General features: G+C 44.8%; 1 protein-coding gene across 1 annotated transcript in view; it reads right to left on the bottom strand.

The window, feature by feature from the left end:
* Positions 1-12762, bottom strand: part of LOC140205437 (glycogen [starch] synthase, muscle-like) — a 91681-nt gene that overhangs the window by 56818 nt on the left and 22101 nt on the right. The window contains exons 5-7 of the mRNA XM_072273038.1: positions 11542-11686; positions 5894-6011; positions 1731-1851 (exon numbers count right to left, since the gene is read on the bottom strand). Of these exons, the coding sequence (XP_072129139.1) occupies positions 1731-1851; positions 5894-6011; positions 11542-11686 (384 nt within the window). The remainder of the gene's footprint in view (positions 1-1730; positions 1852-5893; positions 6012-11541; positions 11687-12762) is intronic.

Genomic DNA, 12762 nt, shown 5'->3' on the forward strand with positions numbered 1-12762 from the left:
TTTTGGGGTATATATATATATTTTTCTTTTTTCATGATATTTTTATATTTTCACTTTGTATTTTTCCTATATTATATTTGTACTTTGTGAGATTTTGGGAGGGTCGTTAATTATGTGTCAATTGAGTTTATACTTGTATAAACTAATTATCAATAATGTAATCCCAATTGCTCTGTATCTATTTTCTGTAATGTTTATGATGCTGAAATTAATAAAAAGATTGAAAAAGAAAGAAAGAAAATTTTGGAGCACAATGCAGAATTTTTTTTCCAACATTGAGGAATTAGTAACTGGAGGGCATAGGTTTAAGGTGAGAGGGGAAAGATTCAAAGGGACATGTGGGGCATGGTTTCCACACAGTAATTGGAATGTGTTTCCAGAAGAAGTGTCTGAGGCAGGAACACTTATAAAATACAAAACTGAATTGGACAGGTAGAGGGATAGAAAGAGATTAGAGAGGTATGGGCCAATGTGGGTTAGTATAATCAACATCTTGGTCACCATGGACCAGTTGGGCTGTAAGGCCTGTTTTCATGCTGTATAACTCTATGTCTCGATGAGTTGTAGCTCCTCAGCAGATCTTCTGGTTCCTTTCAATGTTCTGTTTCATCACGGGCAAGGCCAGCATTTACTTCATCCCAGTCTGTCCTTAAGGGGGCAGTGGTGAGTCACCATCTTGCATTGGCACAGACCTTCTGGTGTAGGTGCTCCTATGGTGTTTTTGAGGTGGGGGGGGGGGAAGGAAAATTTCCAGGATTTAAACCCAGCAAGGGTGAGGGTTTCCAAGTCAAGGTGCTGTGGGGTATGAATTGAATTGAATTTATTACTTACATCCTCATATACCTGAGGAGTAAAAATCTTTACGTTACGTCTCCGTCTAAATGTGCAATGTGCAAATTATAGTAATTTATAATAAATATTATGTACAACAGGACAGTCAATATAACATAAAAATATGTTGCATCAGCATGAATTAAGCAGTCTGATGGTCTGGTGGAAGAAGCTGCCTGGAACCTGTTGGTCCTGGCTTTTATGCTGCAGTACTGTTTCCCGGATGGTAGCAGCTGGAACAGTTTGTGGTTGGACTGACTCAGGTCCCCAATGATTCTTCAGCCCTTTTTACACACTTGTCTTTGTAAATGTCCTGAATAGTGGGAAGTTCACATCTACAGATGCACCGGGCTGTCCGCACCACTTTCTGCAGAGTCCTGTGATTGAGGGAAGTACAGTTCCCATACCAGGCGGTGATGCAGCCAGTCAGAATGCTCTCAGTTATGCCCCTACAGAAAGTTCTTAGCATCTGGGGGCCCATACCAAACTTCTTCAACTGTCTGAGGTGAAAGAGGTGCTGTTGTGTCTTTTTCACCACACAGCTGGTATGTACAGACCACGTGAGATCCTCCGTGATGTGTATGCCAGGGAACTTAAAGCTGTTCACCCCCTCAACCTTGCTAGGGAAACTAGCAGGTGGTGGTGCTTCCCGGCCTCAGTTGTCCTTGTCCTTCTCTGTGGTGGCTTTGGAGTTGCTGTTGACAATCTGCTGCAATGTATTTGCATGTCATAGCATTGCCCAGTTACTGCTTTGTTTACAGATAAAGCTGAAGCCTTTCTCTCCAGACTCCTTTTCTTACTCCTAGGATCAATGAAGGCATAATGAGAGCTGTACCCTCCACCTCTGCTCACCAGTAGAATCACACATTGTCTCACACAGAGTCAGAGAGGGGTCTCACCTGTAGGAGATAGTTGAGTCGTGCTAAGGCCTCAAGGAATATATCGGCCCCTTTGTTTCTGAACTCATAACGGCCAGCAATGAAGAAATATAGGGTCTTATCCAGATCAAAATCCAAATGGCTAAACAAATCAAAAGAAAGCCAGTTAAGGTTTAGTATTCACTGCTTGGACAATTAATTCTATTTGCCGTGACTGCAAACTCAGGAGCATTTCCCGCTGCTCGGAGAGCTCCTCTGTTTGACTGCTACCGGGATGCTATGGACTGGACCTTACTTCCGCCGGTACAGGCACAGTCGAGGAAGAAGTGGTGGAACTTGCGCTGTGCTGGACACAGAGCGATGATCAGAGGGGAAAGTTGAGTAAGATGGAGGTAAACAGATGAGGGATGAGGCGCGGCGCTGACCTCAGGAGCTGTCGGTGTGGAGAAAGCTGCAGGCTGGTTTTCCCTGAGGGAGAATGCGGGCCAGGTACATGTAGAGTGGTTGTGGCAGGTTGAGTTTGAAATTGCTTAAGCTCAGTATTTAACAGCACGTCTAGCTTCGTGTTAACGGTTTTGAAATCTGTACAGCAGACGAGCCTTGACAAGCAGGAAAAGTTAAACCATGCCTCCATGACGAATAAAAAACTGAAAATGGAAGGTGCTGGATAACAGCAGGTTAGGCAGCATCTGTGGGAAGATCACCCTTCACAACATCCACCAGCCCCAACAAGATTCCATCACTAGATGCATTCCCTTTCCCTTCCAGCACTTAACAGGGATCACTCCCTCTGTGACTCCATTGCACACGTCCCCACCAACCACTCCCCATCGTACAACCCTGCCCTTTCACCTCCTCTCTTCCCACCACTCCAGGACCAAATGTTCTCCCCAGGTAAAGCAGGAATTAACTTGTATTCTTCTCATTTTGTATTTTCTCATGGAGAGAAAATACAAAAGTCTGAGACACAAAGGGACTTGGGAATCCTTGTGCAGGATTCCCTAAAGGTTAAATTGCAGGTTGAGTTGGTGGTGAGGAAGGCAAATGGGATGTTTGCATTCATTTGAGGAGGACTAGAATATAAAAGCAAGGATGTAACTTTGAGGCTTTATAAAGCACTGGTGAGGCTTCACTTAGAGTATCGTGAGCAGTTTTGGGCCCCTTTTCTTAGAAAGGATGTGCTGAAATTGGAGGGGTGTTCAAAGAAGGTTCATGAAAATGATTCCAGGATCAAACGGCTTGTCATATGAGGAGCGTTTGATGGCTCTGGGCCTGTATTCACTGGAATTCAGAAGAATGAGGGGTGACCTCATTGAAATTTGTCAAATGGTGAAAGGTCTTGATAGAGCGGATGTGGAGAGGATGTTTCCTATGGTGGGAGTCTAATATCAGAAGGTTCAACCTCAGAACAGAGGGGTGTCCTTTTTGAATGGAGATGAGGAGGAATTTCTCTGGGGAATTCGTTGCCACAGGCAGCTGTAGAGGTCAAGTCTTTATGCATATTTAAGACAGAGGTTGATAGAGTCTTGATTGGTCAGGGCATGAAGGGATATGGGGCTGGAGATTGGGGCTGAGAGGAAAAAATGGATCAGCCATGATAAAATGGTAGAGCAGGCTCGATGGGCCAAATGGCCTAATTCTGCTCCTGTACCTTATGGGCATTCAATGCACTGCATCACAGTGTGGTTTCCTTGACAAATGCGGGCTGGATGATCACACTGTGCAGCATCTGTCCTTATCCATAGAGGCCATTTGAATTCACCATTGCACTTTCACTTTGTTCTCTCTGTCTGTGACCTCCTGCTCTGTTATAACCAGACCCATGCAAGCCCAGGAAACAACACCTCACACTCCACCTGGGCACAGTGCAGCCTTAATATTGAACTCTAGGTTTATAGAACATAACAGCACAGAACAGGCCCTTCAGCCCAGGATGTTGTGCTGACCTTTGAACCTACTCTAAGATCAATCTGACACTTCCTTCCTACCTACATATCCCTCTCTTTTTTTTCTATCATCGATGGCAGTTAGTTGAGCTTCTGCCTCAGTTTCACTGACTGGGTTCAATCCTAAACCGTAGTGCTGTGTGGAATGCACATTCCCCCTTTGACTACATCAGTTTCCACTGGACGCTTTGTTTTTTTACCCATAATGCAAAGGTGCCAGCTGATGGGTTGACTGGCAGCTATAAATTGCCCCAGTGTGCAGGCAAGGAGGGAGTTGATTGGAATAAGACTAAAATAGGATTAGTGAGGGTCAATGCCAGATTTGGTAGGCTGAAGACCTACGTTTGTGCTAAATTGACAGCTTGGCTCAATCCTATTCTACAACAAAAGTAAACTACCAACTCACAAATTGTATCTGCTCACAGTAACAACTGCACCCACCTTAAAGTTTACAAACTCTGATAACCAAAGGGGGCCACAGTAGCATAGTGGAGCATCTGTAGAGGCAGTATCCATCATTAAGGACCCCCCATCACCTCTTCTCATTCCTACCATCAGGGAGGAAAGCGCACACTCAACAATTCAGGAACAGCTTCCTCCCCTCTGCCATCAGATTTTTGAATGGACTTTGAACACACAAACACTACCTCACTACTATTTTCCCTCTTTTTGCACTACTGATTTAATTCAACTTTTTAAAATATATTAAAAAAATTAAATAAATATATATTTCTTAATATAATTTATATTTTTTATTATTATGTGTTGCAATGTACTGCTGCCACATAACAACAAATTTCACAACATATGTCAGTGATATTAAACCTGATTCTGATTCTGAAATGGATTAATAAAGGGTCTTGGCCCAAGTCATTATACTGCCACGTACACTACCTCACTATTTTTCACTCTCTTTATGGACTAATTTGTTTTTTTTAAACATATATTTCTTATTGACACAGAAGCTGTGTACAAGAAAGACCAGAGTCGTCTCTACTTCCTGAGGAGAATGAGGCCCTCTGGAGTACACAGCCTTCTCCTTCACATGTTCTACCAGTCTGTTGTCGCCAGTACAATCTCCTATGCGGCGGTGTGCTGGGGCAATGGCATCAACACAGGCGATGCCAACAGGCTCAATAAACTGATTAGAAAGGCTGGCTCTGTTATAGGAGTCAAACTGGACACACTGGAGGTTGTCGTAGAACAAACAACCCTACAGAAAATCCTGGCAAGTCTGGACTATGTGTCTCACCCTTTGCATGCCACCTTGGCTAAACAGAGGAGCACTTTTTAGTAATGGACCAAGCCAACTGTGCTGCTCCGAAGAGCGCTATACGAGGTCATTCTTACCCTCGGCCATTAGGCTCTATAATGAGTCAACCTATAGCTGGGGAAGTGATGACCCCCTCCTGGTAGACTGTTTGTGGTAACATTTTATTTTTTATTCTTTCTACTTCTCTTCTAATATTTATATCTGTGCATTTGTAATGCCACTGTGACACTGCAATTTCCTCTGGGATCAATAAAGTCTCTATCAGTCTATCCATCTTATTGTAATTTTATAGTGTTATCATCATGTATTGGACTGTACTGCTGCTGCAAAACAAAAAAATTCATGACACGCCCCAGTGATAATAAAACTGATTCTATTTCTTATTTTGACATCGACTGTTCATTCCTCACCACAGATGCAGGCTGACCTGCTGAGTTTCTCCAGCACTTTGTATGTGTTGCTCAAGATTAGCAGCATCTGCAGAATCTCTTGCGACACTGAGGTAGGCAGACATTGTGAAAGCACTTGAGAATTTATGTAAAATTATTTCCTGTGAGAACAAGAATCACAAACCAAACTGCCATTCAGAACCAGGTTGTGAACTTGGCAACCAGCCCGCTGTTAAATATTAATTACTGCCTTGGACAGGATTGACATGTGGAGCAATGTATTGAAGGGTCTACAGTGAAGTCAGGAGACTGGAGATGGACATTTAGAGCAGGAGTGGCCAACTTTTACATTCCATGCATCAATTTTTTCAAGCACGATCTCAAATGCGATTTTTTCATGTACAAGTTCTATATTAACATATTTTTACAAGAATTGTGGGGGTACAAGAGTTGTATGGCACATCTGAACTCATGCGTGAAAAAATTGATGCATGGAATGTAAAAGGTTGGCCACCCCTGACTTAGAGGAATACCACAGCTCCACAGAGACAGTAACAATAGAAGAGACACTCTTACCCATAGAAATGGCCTCGTATAAACTCCTGAATCCGCATCTTGCTTATAGAATGCAAATTCTGGAACTCATGCATTACAGCGAATCTCTTCAAATTCAATCCATTTGGAGTGACCACATCTGTGGAAAGAAAGCAGAAAGTTATTAACTCAGAGAGTCTGTGTTGGAACAGGAAGTTTTAATCAATTCCAAGCATAATGGACACTAATATCAACAACCCTGAGAGGGACCCTCACCCCCACCCCTCCCCACCACTTCTGAGACCAACAGCCGAACACGATCCCAGGCTAAAACCTGCCCAGTATGGAGACAGTACCTATCCTGATATTTCTGCATCCCAACCAGTCCCAGACAACCCCAGTCTGAGAGTGACCTCAACCCATTGACTTGCCAGTCAGGAACACTCCAATCTAGCACCACCCGTCTCCTCAGTCTAATTAAATGGAACCAATTAAAGGACTCTTGGCCAGGGCTTCTAAACTCGTCTATTGCATCTCCCCACCACCACCTAGGAAGTGCATTCCAGGGACCCACTGTGTGAAAATACTTGTCCCACTCATCTCTCACCTTAAATAAATGCTTAACTTGTTTTGGGCTCCTTGTTTTAGAAAGGATATACTGATGTTGCAGAGGGTTCAGAGAAGATTCACGAGAATGATTCCAGGAATGAAAGGGTTACTGTATGAGGAACATCTGGCAGCTCTTGGAGTTCAGGAGAATGAGGGGAGATCTCATAGAAACATTCCAAACATTAAAAGGCCAAAACAGATTAGACATGGCTAGGTTATTTTCCATGGTAGGGAGTCTAGAACAAGAGAGCACGACTTCAGGATTGAAGAACATCCATTTAGAACAGAGATGCGGAGAAATTATTTTAGTCAGAGGGTGGTGAATCTGTGGAACTTGTTGCCATGAGCGGCTGTGGAGTCCAAGTCATTGGGTGTTTTTAAGGCAGAGGTAAATGGGTTCTTGATTAGTCAGGACATCAAAGGGTATGGGGAGAAGGCAGGGGAGTTGGGATGACCAGAAGAATTAGATCAGCTCATGATTGAATGGCAGAACAGACTCGATGGGCCAAATGGCCTACTTCTGCTCCTATATCTTATGGTCTTAACATTTTGACACTAGGAGAAAGATACTGGCTGCCTATTTAATTTATGCTTGTAGTCTTACAAACTGCTATCAGGTCTCACTTCAGCCATGGCCCCTCCAGAGAAAACACCCTAATTTTATCCAGCCCCTCCTTATGGAAGATGCCTTCTAATCCAGGCAGTGTCCTGGTAAATCTCTTCTCAACCCTCCCCCAAATCCTCAACATCCTTCCTGTAATGGGGCAATCAGAATGGGATGTAATACTCCAGATGTGGTCTAACTAGAGCTTTATAAATCTGCAGCAACACACATCAAAGTTGCTGGTGAACGCAGCAGGCCAGGCAGCATCTCTAGGAAGAGGTACAGTCGACGTTTCAGGCCGAGACCCTTCGTCGGGACTAACTGAAGGAAGAGTGAGTAAGGGATTTGAAAGTTGGAGGGGGAGGGGGAGATCCAAAATGATAGGAGAAGACAGGAGGGGGAGGAATGGAGCCAAGAGCTGGACAGGTGATTGGCAAAAGGGGATACAAGAGGATCATGGGACAGGAGGTCTGGGAAGAAAGACAAGGGTGGGGGGGGACCCAGAGGATGGGCAAGAGGTACATTCAGAGGGACAGAGGGAGAAAAAGGAGAGTGAGAGAAAGAATGTGTGCATAAAAATAAGTAACAGATGGGGTACGAGGGGGAGGTGGGGCATTAGCGGAAGTTAGAGAAGTCGATGTTCATGCCATCAGGTTGGAGGCTACCCAGACGGAATATAAGGTGTTGTTCCTCCAACCTGAGTGTGGCTTCATCTTTACAGTAGAGGAAGCCGTGGATAGACATGTCAGAATGGGAATGGGATGTGGAATTAAAATGTGTGGCCACTGGGAGATCCTGCTTTCTCTGGCGGACAGAGCGTAGATGTTCAGCAAAGCGGTCTCCCAGTCTGCGTCGGGTCTCGCCAATATATAAAAGGCCACATCGGGAGCACCGGACGCAGTATATCACCCCAGTCGACTCACAGGTGAAGTGTTGCCTCACCTGGAAGGACTGTCTGGGGCCCTGAATGGTGGTAAGGGAGGAAGTGTAAGGGCATGTGTAGCACTTGTTCCTCTTACACGGATAAGTGCCAGGAGGGAGATCAGTGGGGAGGGATGGGGGGGACGAATGGACAAGGGAGTTGTGTAGGGAGCGATCCCTGCGGAATGCAGAGAGAGGTGGGGAGGGAAAGATGTGCTTAGTGGTGGGATCCCGTTGGAGGTGGTGGAAGTTACGGAGAATATGGTAGGTGAGGACCAGGGGAACCCTATTCCTAGTGGGGTGGCGGGAGGATGGAGTGAGAGCAGATGTACGTGAAATGGGGGAGATGCGTTTAAGAGCAGAGTTGATAGTGGAGGAAGGGAAGCCCCTTTCTTTAAAAAATAAAGACATCTCCCTCGTCCTAGAATGAAAAGCCTCATCCCGAGAGCAGATGCGGCGGAGACGGAGGAATTGCGAGAAGGGGATAGCGTTTTTGCAAGAGACAGGGTGAGAAGAGGAATAGTCCAGATAGCTGTGAGAGTCAGTAGGCTTATAGTAGACATCAGTAGATAAGCTGTCTCCAGAGACAGAGACAGAAAGATCTAGAAAGGGGAGGGAGGTGTCGGAAATGGACCAGGTAAACCTGAGGGCAGGGTGAAAGTTGGAGGCAAAGTTAGTAAAGTCAACGAGTTCTGCATGCGTGCAGGAAGCAGCGCCAATGCAGTCGTCGATGTAGCGAAGGAAAAGCGGGGGACAGATACCAGAATAGGCACGGAACATAGATTGTTCCACAAACCCAACAAAAAGGCAGGCATAGCTAGGACCCATACGGGTGCCCATAGCTACACCTTTAGTTTGGAGGAAGTGGGAGGAGCCAAAGGAGAAATTATTAAGAGTAAGGACTAATTCCGCTAGACGGAGCAGAGTGGTGGTAGAGGGGAACTGATTAGGTCTGGAATCCAAAAAGAAGCATAGAGCTTTGAGACCTTCCTGATGGGGGATAGAAGTATATAAGGACTGGACATCCATGGTGAAAGTAAAGCGGTGATAAAGCGGTAATAAATCTGCAGCATCGTGATTCTTGAACTCAGTGCTTCAGCTAATAAAGCCAAGCTTGCCATATGCCTTCTTTACCACTCTATCAACCCATGTAGCTACTTTCAGGAACCTATAGGCTTGAACCCCAAAATCCCTCTGTGCATCAACACTGTTAACTCCGTATTGTCCCTTTACGTTAGATTGCTCAAACTGCAACACCTCGTAGTTGACCAGATTAAATTCCATCTGTCAATTTCCCGTCTATATCTGCAACTAATCTACATCTTCTATACTACCACCTGTCCTAGTATGGTGAGAGAACTTACGCTTTCATCCAGGTCATTTCTGTGCAGTATATCATTCATAAATGGGGTGGAGATATGTCTTTATCAAAGGAGGTGTAAGGCACTCCTTCCATCCGCTAGCCTGCAGGTTACCATTGGGCAAAGTGTAGCACCTGCTTAGCACCCCCCCCCCCACCGATCAGGGTCACGTGAAGCCATGGGAGGAGGTGGTGGATGGTCGTATGAGCATTTGGTGCATATCATAAGTCCTGGTTATGCAACCACTGACACCAGGCAGACAATCTCTGAAGAATATTGATAACGTCTGGGGTCACCTGTATTGCAAAGCCACTGCCCAGAAGAAGACAATAGCAAACCACGTCTGTAGAAAAAGTTGCCTAGGACAATCATGGTCAAGGAAAGACCATGATCGCCCGCGCCATATGACACGGCACGTAATGAATGAAAGACATCATTAACAGTAGAGATCCCAGTATGGACCCTGCAGAACATAATTAGTCACAGACCTCCAACCAGAATAAATCCCATCGACCACTACCCTCTCCTATGAGCATGCAAATTCTAAATCTTAATGGCAAAGTCACGGTGGATCCAATGCATCCTAATATCCTAGATGAGCCTCCCATGAAGGAGCTTGTCAAATGCCTTACCAAAGTACATGTAGACAACACCCACAGATCTTTTGCTACCAAACACCTTCATCACCTTCTCAAGAAACACAAGTCAGTAAGACGTGACCTACCCCACACAAAGCCATGCTGACTGTCCTTAACTAGGCCATAGTTTTCCAAATGCTCATAAATCTAGTCCATATGAGTGACCTCCCGTAGCTTCCCTATCACTGACACAAGACGAGCCGGTCTCTGGTTTCTGGGATAATCTCTATCTCCTTTCCTGAATAAAGGAACGATAGTAGTTACTCACCAATCACCTGGGACTTTGCATATGGAAAGAGAGAACAGAAAATCATGTCAAAGCCCTAGCAATCTCATCTCTTACCTCTCTCAATATTGTGGGCTATATCCCATTAGGCCCTGGGGACTTATCCATCTTAATTTTCTTTAAAAGGCTCAATACTACCTCCATCTTTATGTCAAAATGCCATAGAATATAGCATTTCCTTCACACTGATCTCTATCCTCCATGCCCTTTTCCTAGGTAAATACTGATGCAAACTACTAATTCAGGACCTCATCCACATCCTCTGCCTCCAAGTACATGCTCCCTCTATTCTTCATGTTCCTACCCCCTCCCTAGTTATCCTCTTGTGGCTTGATATTCTCTTTAATCTGAATTGCCAAGGGCTTTCATGGCCCCTACTGGGTCTCCTAATTCCCTCTCCGAGTTCTTTTCTATCTTCTTTATAATCCTCCAGAAGTTTTGTTCAATTTTAGCTTCCTAAACCTTACCTATGTTTCCATTTTCTTCCTGAAAATTCACTACCTTTCTCATATTCCAAGGTTCTGTTACCCTTTCCGTACGTCCTTCCTTCTCTCTGGCACACATCTGTCCTGTACTCTGTGCAGATGGTCCTTCAACACCCTTCATGTGTCAGATTATAAACTTGCCCATAAACAGCTGTTCCCAATTCACATTCCCTAGTTCCTGCCTAATACTCTCGTAATTTGCCCTGCTTGAAATTAATACTCTCCTGCAAGTTCTGTATTTATCTTTATCTTCAAACTTAGGGAATTGTGGTCACTGTTATCTAACTGTTCTCTACTTTAAGGTTCAGCCACCTGTCTATCTACATATTGATTTAAGAAACCCTCCTAGATGCAACATTTACAAACCTCTTGCACTACGGAGGTCCCAATCTACTGTATATTAGGAAAGTTGAAGTCACCCACTGCAACAACACTGTCGATTTTGTACCTGTCTCTAAACTGCCTTCGTATCTATTCTTCAAAGTTCCGGTGGCTCAGTGGTATAATCCCATCAGAGTGATTGTATCTTTCTTAATTTTTAGTTCGAACCATATAGACTTAGTTGGATGTCCCCTTTGAGTGCAGCTGTGAAATTGTTTCCGATTAATAGTGCATCTCCCCTCCCTACTTTTAGCTCTCTGTCATTTGTAAATCACTTAAACAGTGCAGCATTAAGTATCCAGTGCTGTCTTTCTCTTAATCAAGTTTCTATAAAGGCTTTGAGACCATAGTCTCGAAGTTGGAGCTGAGGAGTACATTTCGCACTGGGTGACAGAGGTTACTCACGAGGTTTGCACTTGAGCAGGTGTTCTGCCTCCACGGCTGTGATCCCTGACACTGTGGTGAAGACGTGAGTACAATGGACAGCAGCACGCTCCATGCAATATCGATGGTAAATCTGCCTCTCACCTGCCTCACGGTCCACATCAAACTGAAATAGACACCGTCATAGCGTGAACAGCAGAAACTCCAAATGCTGGAAATCTGAGATTAAAAATGCGAGACACTGGAAGCACACAGCAGATCAGACAGCATTTGTGGAGCTGTTTGCTTCAGGAGAGACTCAAGAATGTGCAAAAGAAACAAACGCCTGCCTTTCATTGGCACCTCTCAATCTAACAGTTGGTAACCATCCAAAACCATTGCACAGACACCTCTTACTGTGCAGCTGAACATCAAAGCATTCCCAGAAAAGAAACAGAAACTGCTGAAAACCCGAGCAAGACAGGCAGAGGTTGAAAATTTGTTTCTCCTATTTCTCCCTCCACAGATACTGACTGACCAGCTGCCTGTTTCTCCCTCCACAGATACTGACTGACCAGCTGCCTGTTTCTCCCTCCACAGATACTGACTGACCAGCTGCCTGTTTCTCCCTCCACAGATACTGACTGACCAGCTGTCTGTTTCTCCATCCACAGACGCTGACTGACCAGCTGTCTGTTTCTCCCTCCACAGATACTGACTGACCAGCTGTCTGTTTCTCCCTCCACAGATACTGACTGACATGAGAGGGGATTTAAATAAAATGTATAGATCAGACCTTGTGAAAACAGGTGACAATGTTCTCTATTAGAAATTGCTTGAGTTGACTGGACTAAAGCATTGACCAGTGACCTATTACTGAGATCAAAAGCTTGAGGGGATGGAATTCACAGGTTCACTGGTCAAGTATTAAAGGCTGTGACTCGTGGTAGCTTTTTTTTTTAACTTTGACCAGCAACCAATCAGCATTTGGGAATGATTAGCAAGAACAAATAAAAGGAATGCAGGGGCAAGTGGAATGGCCACTGGTGAACGCAGCAGGCCAGGCAGCATCTCTAGGAAGAGGTGCAGTCGACGTTTCAGGCCGAGACCCTTCGTCAGGACTAACTGAAGGAAGAGTGAGTAAGAGATTTGAAAGTGGGGGGGGAGGGTAAGATCCAAAATGATAGGAGAAGACAGGAGAGGGAGGGATGGAGCCAAGAGCTGGACAGGTGATTAGCAAAGGGGATATGAGAGGATCATGGG

This window comes from Mobula birostris, chromosome 11 (genome assembly GCF_030028105.1).
Source record: "Mobula birostris isolate sMobBir1 chromosome 11, sMobBir1.hap1, whole genome shotgun sequence".
NCBI lineage: Eukaryota > Metazoa > Chordata > Chondrichthyes > Myliobatiformes > Myliobatidae > Mobula > Mobula birostris.